Here is a 19,770-nt window from a genome sequence, read left to right as displayed (position 1 = left end):
CTGTTAGTTTGAACCTTTAGACAGTCTGAGGACTGAAATCTTAAAAGTTTCTCAGTACTTCTCTGTTAGTTTGAACTTTCTGGTTAACAGAAGCCTTAAAACTTGTGACCATGAGTCTTGATTTCACATTTAGACCATCAATCTGAGTTCTTCTCAGACCTTCACCTGTGGGTTTTTTAGAAATCCTCAACAAACTTTGATTCTCTTCACTGAACAGTAAAGTCTGTGGAGATCAGAAGGTAACATTAGTTTGATAAATGCCTTCAACTACTAGTAGACTTTATCTGGAAAGCAGTTTTCTTAAATGAGTTCTTAGTAAATCTGTCCACAATCAAACCAAGAACATAGAAAGAGGAAATGTTTGAAGAAACAACTTGATGTTTTCATTTCAGACTAGAAAATACTTTAAGATCTTTATCTGTTTTTGCTCTTTTTGATCATTTTATTGTTTCTTCTGTTTAATTTGAACTTCTAAAGTCTAACTGGTGTCTTTTGAACTGTTTTGTCTTTAGTTTGATTCTTCTTAAATGTTTAGTTTTTCTCTTTTCTCAGCTTTTATTCTTTTCTAATGTCTGATTTGATTTCGAAATGTTTTGTCTTTTTAATGTTTAATTGTTTTTTCAAATGTTTTATCGGCTTGTTTGAAAAATTTCCTTTTCTTTCCCATTGTTTAATTTTTCGATTAAATCTTTAAGGTTTTTCTTTTTAAATGTTTTACCACCTTTTAATGTTTAATTTTCTTTTTAAATGCTTCATTGTATTTTCTGTTTAATTCCTATTTAAAGTTTGTCTTTAAGATTTAATTTTCTAATTAAACATTTAATTTTTTAAATGTTTTGTCTTTTTAAAGGTTTAATAATCTAATTAAATGTTTTTTATTTTTTCAAATGTTTAATATTCTTCTTGTTTAATTGTATTTTTTAAATGTTTAATTATCTAAAATATTTCATCTTTAATGTTTAATAGTTGTTTCAATTTTTTTTAATTTCATAATTACATGTTTTGTATCTTCTGTTTAATTATCTAATTAAATATTTGTCTTTTCAATATAATTTAATTGTATTTAATATTTAATTTTCTTTTTAAAAGTTTTATTGTATTAAATGCTTTTTTCCTTTGACTTAATTGCTTTTTTAGTGTAATTTATTTCTTTATTCTTTTTTCTGTCAAGATTTTAACCCCAACCTTAAAAATGAAACAAACCCTTAAATCACAATGAAAATACTTCTGTTGTCACAATCATGAGTTAGTCAATTATTCAGTTTATCAATTCAACTTTATTTGTTTAGCACCTTTCACACAGATGACAAAACTAAACAAGCAAAGAGAATAAACTATGCTAAAACTATGATTAAAACTCAAAAACATATTTTTTAAAAAAAAGATTTAACATTATAATAAAATATGTTGTGTCCAGGGGATGGAGGGAGTTTATTGAAGTCTTCTTGGGCTCACATGGGAAATCATTTAAAATATAAACTTGATATTCAGTCTAAGGAAACTGGAAACTGCAGAGCAACAGTAGAACCAACAATATCTCCTGTTTTCTCCTTTAATGAGTCGACTCATCTTGTGCTGTCAGACCAAAGAACTACAGACTCTTCACAACCTGCTCAAACTCTTGGTACAGGACCTCACCACACGGGTCAAGAAGGTTTCCGTCTCATTTCTACTCTGAAGCTCACCTTCTCCTGCTCAAACTGCTGACAAATGTTTCTGCTGCTCTAAAGTCTGGTCTCCAGAACTTCCTAAAAACTCTCAAAGTCTCTTCTGCTGCAGGTTGCTTTGTAGAACTGTTCCAGAAAACCTCACTAAACCACATGGAGGGGCCTCAAGATAGTCGTCCAAATGAAACCATACAAAAACCAAACTAACACAATCCAAACGCTAAAGTCTCCTGCAGCCTACCAGAGAACCTCTGAGAACAGAGAATCAGGATAGGAACTCTTACCTTCTGGACAACCAACGTTGGTTCTCAAACAAGAATACAGAATGTGTCTGACCAAAAACCTCTGAAGACTCACTACAGCCAAGACAAAGACACAACTCAGCTGCACCAAATCCACTAATCACTGCACACATTAGCAGCATGTGCTAACTGTGGCTAAAGAACCACCTTTACCAAGACAACTATCCAGTACAAAGCCCTAAAACACACCAAGAAACACATTAAAGCATATTTTACTGCTGGAAGCTGCAAGCCAACACCTAAAGAACAAACTAAAGCAACGAAGCCAAACCCAGTTCACTGGTGAAGAGAAGCAGAGGAAATGTTTGTCTGCAGCTAAATAAAGCAGGAAGACAGTGAGCTGCTCAGGTGTTCCTGATAACACCAAGCAGCCACCTGGACAGCCAATAGGAACACAGCCACCTGGACAGCCAATAGGAACACAGCTTCCTGGAAGTCCAGAGGGCGGGGTTAGTGAAGGAAATTTAGTTTAAAGTTGAAGCAGAAAGTTAACAAAGAAAGTTGAAAACCACCTTCTGATACCTGAAATCTCTGAGTTTTCACACAAAGAACACCTGAACATGTCAAACTGGTTCCATAGTAGAACCCTCATTGTAAAAACGTCATAGTATGGTGTGTTGCTCAAAAAACATTACAACCCAGCTGTCTAGGGTCGCCGAGGAGCAACACAAAAACAGGACAAACGCTGTTTTCCAGGGGGTTAGGAGGATATTTATTTGAAAGAGGAAGTTTACAACAACACAACATGTGAGCAGAAAAATCACAAAGTCTGTCTTTAGTTCAGCTGAGAATATTAGTTTTTGTCGTTTTTATTGACCAAACTTTCAGGAAGTAGATGAAGAATAATTAAAGCTCTCGTGTAGAAGTCCAACTTATTTTGGATCCTTGTGGAGAGTTTAATCTTAGAGTTTGTAAAGCTGTTGAGTTTTTAGAGTCACATGGATTGTTTTGACATTTAATAACCGAGTCCTGAAATAAAATTACAGTTGTGGATTTCTGTAATTTAGTCTGGACTAAACAAATAACAGCAGCATGAATCTCAAATGTCATTATGAGGAGTCTGGATTGAGGTTTCTCACTTGATAAGGATCAAAATATGAAATTTAGGTTGGTTTAAAGGAGTATTCCACCTTAAATCTTTGAATGTTGACCTAAAAGGTTGGTTTCAGGAAGTACTCCACCTACAAGGTCCTCACACATCCACCTCAAAGGAACATTCCACCTAAAACCTCAAATATAGACCCGAAAGGGTGGTTTAGAAAAAATCCTTCAATGTAGACCAATAAAGTTAGTATGGAGGAATATTCCACCTGAAATGTAGACCTGAGAAGTTGGTTTGGAAGAATATACCATCCTAAACATCCTTAAATGTAGACTAAAAGACGGTTTTGAAGAAAATTCCACCTAAAATCCTCCAATGTAGACCTAAAAGGTGAGTTTAATGGTATATTCCACCTAAAATTGTTGTTATTATTATTATTATTATTATTATTATTATTATTATTATTATATATTTTCAATGAACTTTGTTTTCACTTTGTCTTTATGGGTTTATTGAATGGAAACTTTCTAATTTAAATGAATTCTACAACACTGTAAAATGTGACAAAGGTGAAGGACTCTGAGTACTTTTGAAGTTTTTTTTTCTTGGCCAGTCTGTAGTACTTAAAATTACTTATTTCAAATGCCGTTGTACTGAAAAAGGGGACAATTTAAGTCTTTTTGACACAATATACTCTTTGCAGAGGGTTCATATTTATATATTTTATGTTTCAGTAATTCTCCGTCGTTGGCTTGTGTTTGTGAGTTTATCACTTGTGTACCCAGAAACCAAGACAACCCACCCACTCAGCAGGACAGAGACACAGCAGTCAAACTGATATCAAATAATTTTATAATGTTGAAAATGAATTTCACATAGCCACAAACACAAACAGCTTTGAGCCATTGAGATGCCATTCTCTGATTGTGCCATGAATGATTTGTCACAGAAAACAAGACAAACAACAACCGTGCCCATTACAAACCCACAACCAGCATTATTAAATACACCGTCAAACTCTTGTCTGGGGTGCTTCAACCCACATCTCATTCAGCTTTACATTCAACACTGTGCTCTGCCAAAAAAATGTATGGCTGCTTCGCAAACAGGAAATAGCCTACTGCTTGTGCAGGGCCTCACATGTCGTCTCTCGGATACGCTAATTAGGGCCGGGTTGTGTGCTACCGCATAAAGTCACCGTGGAGGGGAGCTGCAGGGAGCAACAAACAAAAACAAGAGAGGACATTCTCATCAGGGGAATAGTCGTCTGGGACTTAAGGTCCCAAACTGTTCTTGTTCAAGGCACAATTTACTGGCCTGTGTTTGAAATACACTAGATCCAAATTGCAGTGTGTAACTATATTTGCTTTTGAGGAGATTTGGGGAAGATAACGTGTCATTTGGATTCTTTGTTTGCAGTTGCTGAGTACATGAGACTGTAATTTTAGCTTGCAGTAACTGTTTGATTTGGCCAGATGACTCAGTGCATCCTTCCTGTACACGCTCGTCCCGATGAAGCTTCCGTCCTCTTGGTTTGTCAGGGCAGAACACACAGAGAAGGAATAAATATCTGCCAGCTGATGATACAGTAAATACTCAAAGCATGGCTTCATATTTCATGCTATCAAATCCGTAGAGCCATTAACAACGTAAGTGCAGTACTTTTCAAACATGTCTTGAGCCACAACATTGTCACAATGATGTATCTAACCTGAACAGATCTTGTAAGCATTTTACCAAATTCACCCAACATCTACAACATATTTTGAGTGGTCATTTTTTTCCCTCCTGTCTCGCTTACATTTCTGGGATGTGAAAAGGCTTCAGTCAAGAGCTCCAAACTAAACCATCCAAGCAAAAAAAAATGTCAAGCCACCAATTTTTACCCCAAAAATTTGGGGCCACATTTTAAACATCCTGAGAGCGTGGTGTGCTCCTGTTTGTCCATGCTTGAGACTGATCACTCCCCCTCCTTTACTCTGGTGCAAAGCAGTACGATGAGGTATGAATAGTTGTACAAATCTTTTGTTTTTTTTTTTTTTTTTTGGTTTCTATTGTGATGTTTTAAACTTTTTTTCATGTGTTTCTTTTATATTTTGTGTGGTGAGGCTTATTACCATTAAAAGCACTATTCTTGTCACAACATTGAGAGTTATATACGGCAGATCTACAGAATACATTGCAAGATGAACCCTGGTCTGAGGTCAGATTCAGATTGAGATCAAGACGTGAGTGGTGTTTCTTTTTTTTTTTTTGTTTGACCCAGATCAGGAGTAAGAGCAAATGCTCAGCTTAGCAAGTGATACAGCCCAAGCAACTGTGGAGAGCAGGGCCCAGGTTCAACCTCGTTCAGTTCAGCTGACGTCATGGATTTGACTGTAGAAACAATTCTGGATGTACTTTAAGGGATCATGTGAAAGTTATTAGTGAGGAAGCAGGGCCAGTCAAAAATTCTAAAAAGTTCTGGGACACCATTTTAAATTCTATATGATCATTTAGTGAACTGTACATCAAGTTGTACCAATATTATTATTATTGTTATGAGATTTATTGTTTTGAAGGAAAGTGCAGATTGCATGGATTGATTTTGAAGGTTATGGTCCATACAAATGATTAAGAATCCTGTGAAAGATTTCCCTTTTTTGTAAACGGTGTTTAGTGAAACATAATGTTTCACCCCCGGAAACGCAACGATATTTAGTGACACTAGTAAAATGTTTTGTTCTGTGAGCAAAGCAAGAAATGAAACATAATATTTAATCCCTGTCTTTATGTTAAATAATTTTGCACAGTTCCCCCTACAAAAGTTTTAACTCTATAAGTGAAAAATGAAAATTTTCTTCAAATGATTTTGTTTGATTTTGGTCCTTACACAATAAGAGAGGGAGAAGTGAGCTGTAAAAACATGAGAATTGAAGAAGCTCTGTGGCTGGTTGTTCATTAAATACCTAAAACGCCTCTAAAAATACGAGTCTTTGCAGAACAGCCGGTTGTTTGAAAGTGGAAATGGATTCGTGTCAGATTAGCCCAAACGCTAGCTAGTTAGCTGTACATTTAAACGTCTATGAATAACAAATTATCTGCTAGACCTAGAACATCTTCAACAACTGTGAGTGCTTGTTAGTTGTAAGTGCTTTGGTTGTAAAAATACAAATTTCCCAAATGTGGGAGCAGATTCAGTTGATAATTAGTTCCTATTTTAGTTACAGCTAATCATCAGCAGTCTGGTTGACAGTCATGTGTTTACGTTTTACAAGTTAAGATATCAGCTAAGCTGTGGTTCCTTTAAATACCACTAAGATCTAGATTCAAAGAAACTCTCATATCTTGGAGAAAGTTATGATAATCATCACTAATTAAGATGATTTTAAGGCCTAAAATGAATTATATTGTGGGGAATATTTTAATGTCTCAGCTTATTACAAGCACCAACTCACAAAAAGGCAGGAAGCATAAAATCTAACTTCATGTTCTGAAGGTGATTCTGAAAAATCTTTAATACAAAGTCATATATTTTGAATAATACAATTCGCCTATATTTTCAATACAACGCTTATTAAAGTGCTAGTGAACACAGCTCTTGTGCCAAAACTCTCATTAGAATGTGTAATGTGACCAGCAGGCCTATTCCTAAACATCATTTTTAAAGTGTATTAACAGGATGACCCATGTAGTTATTTTTTTCTACCAGCTGAACTGAAGGTGAACTGAAGCCTGAGCCCTGGATGATGTTAGAGCACTAGCTACCACTGCACCAACGATGGTCTGAAAGTGCATATACAGCCATTCTCACAGTAAAGCATCATCACAGATAGACAGAAATTCACTTACCAAGAAAATCTGGTGCAAATTAATAACAACATGAAAGAATAATCATAAAACAGCTGTTTTCTCTACCCAAAACAAAGTCACTTCATCCCTTGCTTTACATCACTCAAGATTTTCAGTCCTCACATCACAAGTCTTTTACAAACATACCATAGGTTTTTTTTTTTTTTTTTAAAAAAAGGACTCAGTAGCCGTCTGTCACACGATCTGGGTTTTAACCCCACCTTAAAAACTCATCCACCCTAGAATAAGCAGAACAACGAACACTTGGTGCACAACGAAAGCAACATCAACAACATCAAGAACAAGCATGAGTGTGGGACTTCACACCGTGTCTTTAATCGTACAATTTCAGTATTTTACATTCCACATGTGGACATATTCCTGCAGGGATTGTCGTCTTTCTCCACCAAAGAGTGCTAGTATGAGTTGGGGTAGGTTTCATTTTGAGTGTGCGGGAAAGGAAGGAGGTGCACACTGAGAGGAGAGAGTGAAATAAATAGAAAAAGGAGTTCAGGGTGTAAATCAGGAGGAAGACTGAAAAAACAGGAGACTAGAATGGGAACGCGAGGTTTAGGGGGGCGTAGATCGAAGGACGGGGGAACGCAGATGTGAGGATGTTGACTGACAGATGTTTTCCCTGGGTAAGTAATAAAAGCAGTAGTTGTACTGTTTCAGTGTGGTTGTTAGAGTTTCGTGCCATGCTGCAGAGGCAAAGCTTCACATGAAGTTCACATTTTAGTTTGTTGTAAACGTAACATAACCCTAACTTTAATCTAAGAGACTGAGAGAGAAAACACACTTCTGTGGTCACGGTGTGGAAAAGACGGAGACTTTGTGGTTTATTGAAAGGGAAACAGGGTAGTCATACAGAGCACAACTTTTGAGGCAACTCCTAACGGCCTCAGCAATGCTGCTTATTTCAAACAATGCTTTATTGCCACAAGAAAAATAGTTTTTGACTCTGTGGCTCTGACAGCTGGAGGCATTTCAATGCTGCTTATACTGTAAAATTGCCATTACATATTTAAGCATGCAGAGCAAATAACATTTCCTATTTTGAGTTTTGATAATCATTTTAGGAAATAAAGGAGAAGGTTTCTTGAATTCCTCTCTCATGAACGCAGGGCAAGGAGGTTATGAAGCCAGAGAAGTTAGAATACGCACTAGTTTGTTGCGGCATCTTGAGTTGTCTAGCGGATAACATGCTCCTGTGCCGTGTTACTGTGACGACAAGGTCACATAGTCAGTAAATGAGTGTACTGTCCAACCTAGTCCATTAAAAATGTCACTGTTAACAGACCAGATTTACAGAACTAACTGGAACTGCCTGCTGTCTGAACATAGCAGTGTGATGGCATTGATGTCCAGGTATAATGGCTTTTCGGTGAGGAGGATGGTTGCTGTCTCTCTACTATGCTGGTGCAACTGATCATGGCTGAAGGCAGTGTGCTCTGTGGTGCTGGTGTGTTTCTTTTAAGAGGACAGGGAGAGGATTTCTCCGGTGATCATTTGGCTGAGAAAGAGAGAGACAGAGAGGCTGTGCTGCCAGCTCCAATCCAGATCACAAATCACGACGCTGACCTCATCTCTACGGTCTCTGAACAGGAAAAAAGAGATGCAGAAGTGAAGTCATCTAGGAGTATGCAAAAGGTGGGTGGACTATGAAGGGTAGTTGGTGATCACCACAAGGCAAACGAGCATTAGAATGCATCATATTATCTGAAAATAAAACATAAATATTATAGATATTATATTACAGCTGAGTACAGTGACTTCTGACACCCTCTGCTACATGATTGGTCAGACAGATTCATGATCCGATTGGAGCTGGCAGCGTAAATTCAGCCACTGATAGCTCTAATGCCACATGTAACATTTTTATATATATATATATATATCTGTATATATACTCCATATCTATAAATATATGCTTCTATATACTGTATGTGAATGTCTGTATTACCGACCTCTGTGAGGCACATTGACGAGTATGAATTACTAAGCCATCAGTTCCCTGTCTGAGCCATGACCTGGTTGCAGCATGGCTCTTTCATTCACAGTGATAGTGAGCGGAGTACAAACACAGCAAGCCAGGAGACGGCCGGCGTGAACCTGTACAGCTCGATCAACCTATTGCTGTGTGTGTGTGTGTGTGTGTGTGTGTGTGTGTGTGTGTGTGTGTGTGTGTGTGTGTGCGCTTATCCCTGTGTAATCAGCACGTTCTACTGAAATACCCTGTAACATAGATTAGTAACACTGAGAGTGGCGACGCCTAAAGGCCATGTCACAGTCCTGGCATGTTTCAACAGGTAATCAACAGATAACGGACCGTGTGTGTGTGTTTATGTGTCTGAGAGAATATTGTTAAGACTGCTACAGACAGGCAGGAACAGGACAGATGTTGGGGGAAGGGATAGAGGAAGGAATTCAGGGCTACTAAGGGATACAGACATTGTGTTTTTTAGTGCAACATAAAAAAACCTGATAATTATTTGTAGTGGATGGCATTTTGGGATATGCTTGGTGGAGATCTTTTCAGCAGTGATTAATTCACGTTGTAAGTTTCTGGGATAGGACAGTCGCTGAGGAAGTCTTTAGAGAGCTCGTCCGTCTCTGCTGCGACTGCTGCGAGGGAAGGATCTGAAGATGTATTATCGGGGCCATAAATCTGCGCGAGGTTTTCCCGTGGCTCAGCCTGGACTCATCGCCACCGCTGCACGCTTGCCGTTCCCCTCACCTCGACCGGGATGAAACCGTATCCACAGGCAAATACTGCTGATTCACTTGTTGTTTATTTACCTCCCAGTCACCACCCACAAGAGTTGGCCTGACCCAAAAGGGCCAAAATGGCTTCAACTGGAGTCCCAGCTTCCAGCTGTCGTTCTCCCCTGACAGTTACCTGTAAGTTCAATCGGCACACAGTAATGTCACGTATTCACCTCTGCCCTCGTTGTCATTTCAGGTTCCCAAATAAAAACAGAACTCAGAGTGACTCTTGGTCCCCAGTGGTGTGTGATAAAAATGACAAAAAGGGAGAAAATTACAAAAACTGCCTTGTCAGCCGTCGGTAGTTGATCCATGGCCCGTTTAAAAGACTCGCTGCTCGCTGTTGGAGGAGCAGCACTCTCAGTGGGTCCATGCTGGCATTTATTTGTGCACCGTGTACATATATACTGTATATTCATGTATCTGTGTGTGTGTGTGTTGCAGACAGAGGGGCAGCTGCTCTGAGATGAGAGGTGAGGTAGAATCTGTCGGTTTCAGGCGGGACTTGAAATGAATGCAGGCGACGGAGGGGGGGTTAGGCCTGGAGAGGTAGGTACCACCATCCTCTCCCACCACCAAGTGCTAGTGCTGAACCTATCACAAGACGGAGGAGAGCTGAGCAGGTGGAACTACGGCGCGATTAGCAGTGAAAGACATGCACACTGACACGGTTATTCAGGACGACGACGAGATAAGCAACAAAACAAATGAGGTAATACTTCAGAAAACAACTGAATGGGTGAGTGTGAGGTAATGAAAACAGGAGGTATGTGTGAGGTATTTCAGCTATATATAAATATAAGTAGATGTTCTGTTCTAAGCTATAGTTATTATAATAACAATATGATAGATTTTTTCATTTTCAGATGCAAAAGTATAAGATGTTCTAACCAGTGCTTTCTGTAAACATTAAATTAGGAATGCGATTACGACAGAATTTCTATCTTACCTCTCACTGTTTAGCACAGAGAAGGTGGATAACATACACTGTTTGAGGTCAAATAGTCTTTTATTCGCTGAGGAAGACTCAACTGAGTGAAAAGACCTGGAAGTATGTGAGATGCAGCTATGATAAGAGCTGCTCTAATTCTCTAAATGCAAGGAAAGCTTCTTCAGTGGTTCCTTTCTTATCTCCTTTAGCATAGGATACAGTAGACCTTCCTTTAAGAAAATCCACACAATTCCTTACAGCCACAACATTCAAAGCGACACACTATCCACCGCAACACGATGACACACCCTAACGAAAGGGCCGTCAGATTATTTTAGCACCGTGGTTGTCTTTTCTTACGTTCTCATGAATTATCCTAATTGTCTTTTCTTGATCTCGTGACTTTTTCATTGAGGTCAACGAAAAAAATGTTTAGGAAAAGACATAGGATGTAATATTGACTATTCAAACTCAACTTCGGATTATCCTGATTGCAAAAAGCCACAGCAGAAACTTCATTTAATTGATTTTTTGGCCACTTGGGGGCAGCAGAAAGGAGCTGCAGAAACAGAACAGGAATGGAACTACATCCAGCAATGACTTAACAACGCATTGATTTAAAGTAGTGTTTTTGAGTCCAATCATAATTCTGTTTGAGGCCAGTGTTGGTCTCCACCACCTCCTGAAGGAAATATTCTTATACTGCTAACATTTTCAGCAAGTATACTTATAGGTTTAGAGCGTCGTTGCTAAAAACAGCTGCTGCTATCAACGCTATATCCGCAGAGTGGTGAAAAAAATGACCCGAAGAGCCTGTCTGAGGGGGACAAACGCTTAGCGCCCACAGTTAGCTCTAAGCACCAAGCATGGCTGAGGTTAATAGGAATAGGTTTTTAAGGTAGCTCTAAGTATTGAAGGAAGTTAAATTCTGACCTGATGAAAAGATAGAGTCCATCCACTGGGAGGATTTAATGGAAATTAATCAAATAGCTGTTAAAATATATTACTTTGGAACCATGTTCAGCATTCTGGGATTCATGCCTAATTGCTTTGTTGGCAAGAGTTTAGTGAGAAGATTGATATGATTTTTTTTAATCTGTCTGTTCCGTAATTAAAGCCATTAGCTTAATTCAAAATTCAAAGTGGGGAAAGGAGTTTCCTGACTCTGTCCAAAGATAATCAAATGCTACTGCACCAGACTGACAAATAGTCTGGCATTTAACTTCTATTCTATTTACCCATACAGGCATGAGTAACACCAAACTTCTCATCCAACTTTGAGCAAGAAACAACATTTCTCAGAATATTGGACGTAAGCTGGATATCAATACTTGCTTTCTTTTAGCAGACAAGCACTGATGTAACTACATTCCCTCTTCAGTGATCACAGAAAGCACCACAATGTTCATGACCTCTTGTAACCTTTAATCCATAATAATAATACCTGTGACTGCAGTTAGAAGACATACGTGTGTCTAAATAATACATTATAGATCAGGACTGCATAAGAAATGTTTCCACTCTATTGTCTACTAGCAGAGAGGTACATTGGTAACTGAGAACTGTGTGGCTCCATGTTTTCTAGTGAAACTACCACCACCCAGACAATAAATGAGGAAACACACTTTACTAGGCATGAGGTAATAGTGTAGGGCTGGGTTTTGTACATGTACATCGCGTGTGTTTGCATGTGTCTCTGTGTGTACACGAGACGGAACAAGAGAGAGGTCAGTACGTGAGGGAGGTAGGTTGACGAACACTCACAGAGCCATGAGGGTTTGGGCTGCAAGCGCAGACGAACGACGCATTTCAGTCAAGGAGATGCAAGGGAGGCGGGAGTTTGGAGGGGTGGGGTTGTCTGAGGAGTTAATGGTCATGTCCCAGAGATTAAATAAAATGACACTTGTCTGAGGTGTTGGTGGGTGTGCAGCTAGTAGACACAAAACCAAGCCCCTCAGTTTGCATTAGTTGCGGGAACATTATAGCTGTTTGTCCGTACAGGTGCTAAAAGAGTGAATAGATGTGATTTATGTTTGCATATAGATAGACTCTACTTTTATGGCAGTGTGTTTTAAATCTCTGAAGATCTATATAAACCTTTACAATTCTTGTACTCTGTGTGTGTGTGTGTGTGTGTGTGTGTGCACCTCTCTGAATGACAGAAGGCATAGCCAGATTGCCAGTGTGTTTCTGTCGGATGATGTTGATGTGTATTTGCTGGTGGCAGGCGGTAGGTCTTCTGAGTGTTTGACGAAAAGAAAAAAGAAAAAAAAGGGCCAAAAAAAGAAAAAAAATTGAGTTTACAGGGCACAATCTCACCGAAGAAAAAATAAAAATCCAGTTTTTCTTCTCCTCTTGTCCTTCACCTACACTTCCTCTTCTACCAACGCCGCCACTAATGTGTCCTTTTAGGGGGCGAGGTAAAGTCAAACGTCCTGGTCCTCAAAGACCTCCAGGAAGAGCGGGGGAAACAGTTCGTTGGGACACTCCACCTTCATGTGGAGGAAGCGGCTGGCGTGGCACGCCCCGATCATGCGCAGGTCCGTCACCTTCATCAGCAGCTTGGGCCAGAAGTGGGGAATGTTGTGCTTGCGGTAGTTGATGTAGTGCTCGAATGCCAGCAGGTAGGACTCTTGGCACTGTTCGATCTTCTCCACACTGGTCAGCCCTGAACGGTCTGTGGAGACGAGGAAGAGAGGAAAAATTACTAGGGATGTCCGATATTGGCTTTTTTGCCAATAACCGACATGCCGATATTGTCCAACTCTTAATTTCCGATTCCGATATAAACCGATACCGATATATGACATATTTAACTAAATTTAGGTAACATCACATATCTCCTGTCTTGGAATTAAAACATCATGTCTAATTTTATTCTGATGCCCCATTGGATGTATTCTCAAATACAACAAGGCTTTCCAAATGTAAATATTGTCTGTGCAAAATAAGAAAACTACTTCAACCTAAATTATGAAAAAAAATGCGATATTTATTTTTTAAAATTGTCTCAAACAATAGTTCACACTCTCCCTCTCTCCCTCTGAGTCTGGTAAATGCCGGCAAAATCCAGGCATTATTTTATCGGTTTTCATGATAGGCAAAAAAAAACAATAAGGATATATAGACTAATATTACATTTTTATGCCAATATCGGGCCGATGATATCGATGGGCCAATATTAACTGACATCCTTAAAAATTATGTTACATTGGATGTTGCAGGCTATTTGTGTGTGTGTGTGTGTGTGTGTGTACATACATACATACATACACACACACATATATATATATATATATATATATATATATAGACATTGAAATATCTGAGCAAAAATGTTAGAAACATTATTTTTTTATAACCTTGAGTAAGGTTAAGCAGTTGGGCTATCAGTGTGGTTCCTGTTCTCTTAACTTCCTTTAAATTGTGATACCTTAAGGCAGTGGTGCTTGACTCATACATTGAACAAATTTTGAACAAAACTGCAGTTCTGCAGCTGCTCATGCTGTTGCTTCCTTTTAGATGATTTATGCTCACTTTAAACAAGACAATATATTTTAAAGTCAAATGTGAGAGCATAGACTGTACCGATGCCCATTTTTACACATAATCTTTCATGTTTGCAGAACAAACTGAGACTCCGTCGAACCATTTCCTTCTATCTCATCTCATTTATCATTTGATTTATTCTAACATATAAAAAACAATGGCTCAGAATGTTACTATTATTGACATCAATTCATAACACAAAAAAAGATTTACATTACCTCAATTCAGGAAAGTGTGCGAATATAATTTGCAGTAAACACAAAATAGTGTCTCTCACACAAAGTGCAATGTAAAACCTGAACAGTGAAATAAATCATTTGTCTTAAATGTCACTGAAGCTTCTCCTCTGAAAACAGCATCAAAGAAAAGCAGCGTCTGAAAAGATCAGATCTGTAAACGCTGCTCAAATGAATACATGAAACAAACAGAAATGCCATGTTTTTATAACGTTATACACCTTATGTTCTCCTCGGGCTTTTTTCCAAAGATGTACCAGGCCATCGTTGTTCATTTCTAGTTTATTTACTTTCACCTTCAGTGTTTTTGTGGTCGTGTTTCAGAAACTGTGTGGGAATTAATGTTGTCCAAGATTAAAGGCAGATTAGACGAGATCCATTCTGATTGTTTCATGAGTACAGGAATAAATTAAATACATTTATTAAGCAATAATTTTATAAAAGGTAATGGGTGTATTTGTAGTAATAGTCTGCTTTATTTTACACCAAAAATGTAAAAACCTTAAAGTAGAATGACTTGAAAGAATTGGTGGAGTTTTTTTTTTTTTATTCTAGCTAGTGACTGGTGTAGAGGAAGGACAAATTTTGTTGCATAACAAAACATTTATGTAAACTAGAAAACATGAATTCTGTGAACCACTTAAGTGATCTGAGCTCAGAAGCAGCAGATCCATCACTTGCATTATTTATGAGTTACTTATTGAATATTTTACTCTGTCTATGCCAGTACCTTTTATCTGAACCTCTGTTTCAAAGAAGTCTGGTAGGAATGGACAAAACAAATACAATCTCTGCCCGAGTACAACACCAGAAGTAACATCAATATTTAGTTCACATCTGTACACTTTTACAGTCGTGACATTCAGTTTATAACATTTCTACCTCACCTGAGCTCATGAGCAGCACAGCCTGCATAAGTGCTACCTCCGAGTCATCTAAGTTAAACTGCGCCAGGCTCTTGCCCAGATCAAAGATGGCGTCCGACACCACGCCCAACCCGCCGTTTTTCAGTTGCTCGCGTTTTACCGCCATCTCGCCGTTTAGCGTTAGCGTCTCGCTGTCGGGGTCGTAGCGAACGGCTGCACGCAGCGACATGATCTCCATGCAGCAACCCTTCAGCAAGATGATCTGGTCTTCACAAGGCAGCTAAGAAATGATTATTAGGGGAAAAAAAGACAGGAAATGACATAAATACGTCAAGGACTTCAATCTAAAAGACATCTTTTATTAGAAACGTATGGACAAAAATTAGCCTATAGAGGAGTCCAGAATCATCTGTTTTTTTTACGTAAAATAATGGCTGGCAACAAGCTAAAAATTAGGGTCGGTAAATGCTGGCGAAATCCAGGCATTATTTTATCGGTTCTCATGACAGGCAAAAAAACGATAATGATATTGACCAATACATTTTTATGCCAATGTCAGACATCCTTACTACAAATATCATTAAAGCTGCACCGACCTGCAATTTTCCGTTAACAATAAACTATAAAGTGTTTGTTTACAAGTTCAGCATAACAGGTGTTTGAAGGTGTAATATGTTAGTGTCGTGTTTCTGCTGCCCTCATGTGGCCACAAAATTCCATTTATGCCGCATTAGGAACTACACTATCAGCCACAATAATAAAACCCCTAACAGGTGAAGTGAATAACATTGATGCAATGTTCTGCTGGGAAACCTTGGGTACTACGAGGAACACCTCTAAATGTTCTGCAGTCTAGTGCACCTCTACAATGACCTCAATAATAAACTAGAATTCTCACTGTTTGACAACTTGGAACAGAAACTGAAAATGTTGCAGCTTTGTTGAGGAAGGATTGTTTTCAGAGCTGTTGTATTTGATTTGTGTACCTAATAAAATGGCTATTGAGTACATTTAGACAGGCTTCTATTTTAAATCTGTAAGTGGTTATTTTTACTGACTGACTGTTCTTCAACATGATAAATTTATCTTTAAAATGCACCGTAAGATGTGGTATCGTCGCCTTTTTTCCCCTCCACCTCCAACATAATTGTCTCGGAGCGTTTCCTTGCATAGAAATGGTTCTACTTGTCTATTCACCACAAATCCCCTGCCACGTTTTATGTAACCGGGAAGCCCCTACAATATACATGACTGCACTCAGTTAGGCAGAACACAGGCGAGAGCACGCACACTCGCTCACAGATCATTTGCATAGAGAGCAGAGCGCTATCAGCGAGCAGTGACTCATCACTTCATCCACAGCGAGGCCGGGGAGGAGGGATGGATTATTATTTGGTGTAATCCCAGTGGACGAGCAGCGGGACAAAGGCTGCAGACAGAGGAAGTGCCCACTCAATAAGGTTAATGAGCTCGTTCGTGTGTTAACAGTGCAATATATTTACTGTCTGATTTAAAATCAGCACAATGGAACCATAACATTCATAGTAAATATACAGAACGACAGCTGTAAATAAAGACGTCTCAATCTGAATTCACTGGTACATTCTACATATGTTTATTACGCAGGGAATTGTGAGTGAACAGCTTGTGACTAATAAGCATCTGTAGGTACAAGAATCACAGGGGAGTTTTAATATAGAAAAAAAAGATCCAATCGCAGTTTCATGGAAGTCTTTATGATTAAATACAAAACAATCCATCCTGGAAGTTGCGAGTCTCCACGGATCGGATTTGTTTTTCCAGCAAATCTCACAGTTGCTCAATCGGACTGTGATTTGGGAAATTTGGAGGCCAAGCCAACACCATGAACTCTTTGTCAGTGTTTGCAAGCGTGGCAGGGCGCCGTATCTAGCTGAAATAGTCTACCGCCATCAGGGAATATGGCTGCCATGAAGGCGTATACGTGGTCTGCAACAATGACTAGGTGGGTGGGATCCCAAGGTTTTCCAGCAGAACATTGTCCATAGCATCACATGTCTTGGGACGCACTTATCCCTCCACATGATATGAAAAAAATGCAATTAATCATACCAGGCAACCTTCTTCCACTGCTCCATGGTCCAGCGGTGCAGGTGTTTTTGTTAGTGAACATGGGTCAGCACATTTTGACCAATTTGCACTTTAGTTTGCTTCCATGTAAAATAAAAATATCTTCTTAAATTGTAGTGCAGAGTTAGTCGTAGTCTTTTAAGTCTGATGTGGGAAGTGTAAGATCAGGCTCAGAGGTTAATATTAAAAGACTCAACAATTACTTTTTAAGAAGGGTTTCTGATTGGTCAGTTGATTAGGAAGTGATGCGTCTCACATGTAGGGCAAAGCAGCTTCAGAATTCATTTTGAACAACTGTTTTATGAGGCTAATGATAAACTGTTTGCACGTCAAAACTGATTTAAACCCACAGTCAGAACATTTACCTCTGAAAACATCGGCAACTTCTTGGCAAAGTCGACGACGCGAGTGATGGCGGGGGTCATGATCTTGGTGAACTCGCTGAAGGCTTCCAGGTCCACCTTATCTCCGTCTGAAGTGGGCACCATCGGACCCTGGCCGATATCATCCGGCTAGAAACAAGATGTCACACATGTAATGGAGTCATTGCTGAAGTGTCAGAAGGGATATCTGCTGAGTAAAGACCCTGAGTTATGGTTGAAAGCTCTGTGAGCTGATCTCTATTTTTCTTTGGACTTTTTACGATGAATTCTAGAATTTCACTTTTGTTTGAGGAAGTTAGAAGAAACTTGTGTTGCAGTGATGAAACACTAATAGGAGAAAAGCCTGACATCACAAAGACATTGCTTATTAAAAGGCTTGCAGACTCACATGGCAACAGTCTGGAACCAATTAAATACCACTGGTCTATTAAAAGAAAGTACAGATAGAAGAGAGGGCTTCAGAGCAAATTAGGAAGAACATAAGAGTTTAACAGGGTATTGTAAAGATGTCACATTTCAGGCCACATGGCAGAACAAGGGCAGAGGCAGCCAGTTTACAAGGCTGTAGCGACACCAGCATGCTGTGTGAATATCCATACAAATGAACACAAGGACTGAAATACTGTAGATAAAATGAAGTCAAAGACACGTCGCTCCCTCTTTCAATCACAGCAACGAGACTGAGGTAAGATATCTGATTTATTGGGAGAATGTTGCCATCAAAGCTACGCAGCTAATTCCTATCCTGTTTTGATAAAACGGGGAACTTGAGAGCCATAATAGACAGGAAACAGGTTTCGGCCGTGATAGAGAAACTTTATGGATCACTGGAGAGAAACTTGAAGGACATTAGCAGGATGTTCTAAATCATCAAGACAAAAAAAACAACTATATATATAAAATCATCCTAACATTTTGTTCACAAGGTTATAGACAAATCTTGCTGGCTTTTGTGCCAGAACAATGCAGCTGTGTGACGTATATCACATTGTAGTCATGTTTTTTTTGTAAACAGAGGTCTGAAGTGATTCTTTTCAATGATGGAACTTCCTAAAGTTTGGTTTCAGCTGCACAGATAATCCAGAATTCAAAGCTATGAAGTCTCCATCAGTCATTGAGAAACATGGAACCTGCTCTTTGCTCCTGGGTTCTTCTGTTCTGTTCACCTCGGACTGCACTTTTCTACACACCCTCAAAAACTATATTTAACTGTAAACTTGCCTTCATGAAATGGTTGCCTGGCAACTATTGTTTGACCTTTGTGTCACGGTAACCGTGGGCTGGTTCTGACACGCGTGTTGTCCACGCGAGGTTCTGATCACATGTGGCGCCACAGAACAAGTTGCTGATGAAACTGAGAGATATCAAAATGTCTCCTTTTGAAAATGGAAAGAAGTCGGCTTCTTTCAAGTTGAGTTTGATTTATGATGCGGAAATGACTTTCAACACGCTGTGAGTGGAACATTTTGGAATAAGGAGCAGCATAAGAGAAGGAATGAACAACTGCAGAGATCCCAAACAGCAGCCTGCTGGAGTCCCCATTAAATATGATGTAGTTCATTACATTTTTGTTAGATTTTTGTGTTTTCCTGAATTCATTAGAGGCTATAATCTGCATCTACATCTCCCATCTGCAAGAGATTTATGACAAGTTAAATCTGCTGTATACTTTTTAACTCCCTACCTCTGTTTCTGATTATATTTACTGAACATTTGGACAAATTGGCGTCATTAAAATTGTGCTAAACTGGCTGTTAGCCGTTCATGTTAGCCATCACTGGATTACTTAGACAGTGAAGAAAACTTTGTAATGTAATGATCTTTGGGAAAACTCTGGAGTTACTTTGTTCAGTGATTTCTAAGCAGATTTCTGATGTTTTTCTGAAGTGCACATCTGTGGCAAATCGTGTGCAAAGACTTTCAGAGCACTTTCTGTTCCCCGACTGCTGCAACCGTTGGCTGTTAAATCTGAGGGATAAAGGCCAGCATGATGTAAAATTCTGCAACCAATACTAAATAAACATCACCAAAGTGAACGTGTGGCTGCCGCTGTCCCTATTGACTTTCATATAAATGATTTCTATTCAT

General features: G+C 38.9%; 1 protein-coding gene across 6 annotated transcripts in view; it reads right to left on the bottom strand.

Moving 5' to 3' along the window:
- Positions 1 to 3,846: 3,846 nt before the first annotated feature.
- The window catches only part of LOC111566418 (thyroid hormone receptor alpha), a 156,692-nt gene continuing 140,768 nt past the window's right edge, over positions 3,847 to 19,770 (bottom strand). For all 6 annotated transcript variants that reach the window (XM_023266999.3, XM_023267000.3, XM_035946691.2 and 3 more), the window contains 3 exons: positions 17,665 to 17,811; positions 15,212 to 15,470; positions 3,847 to 13,216 (listed from right to left, as the gene is read on the bottom strand). In XM_023266999.3, the coding sequence (XP_023122767.1) occupies positions 12,966 to 13,216; positions 15,212 to 15,470; positions 17,665 to 17,811 (657 nt within the window). In that variant the 3' untranslated portion in view covers positions 3,847 to 12,965. The remainder of the gene's footprint in view (positions 13,217 to 15,211; positions 15,471 to 17,664; positions 17,812 to 19,770) is intronic.

Source organism: Amphiprion ocellaris, chromosome 19 (assembly GCF_022539595.1).
Source record: "Amphiprion ocellaris isolate individual 3 ecotype Okinawa chromosome 19, ASM2253959v1, whole genome shotgun sequence".
Lineage (NCBI taxonomy): Eukaryota > Metazoa > Chordata > Actinopteri > Pomacentridae > Amphiprion > Amphiprion ocellaris.
This window is presented reverse-complemented; position numbering and strand designations above follow the sequence as displayed.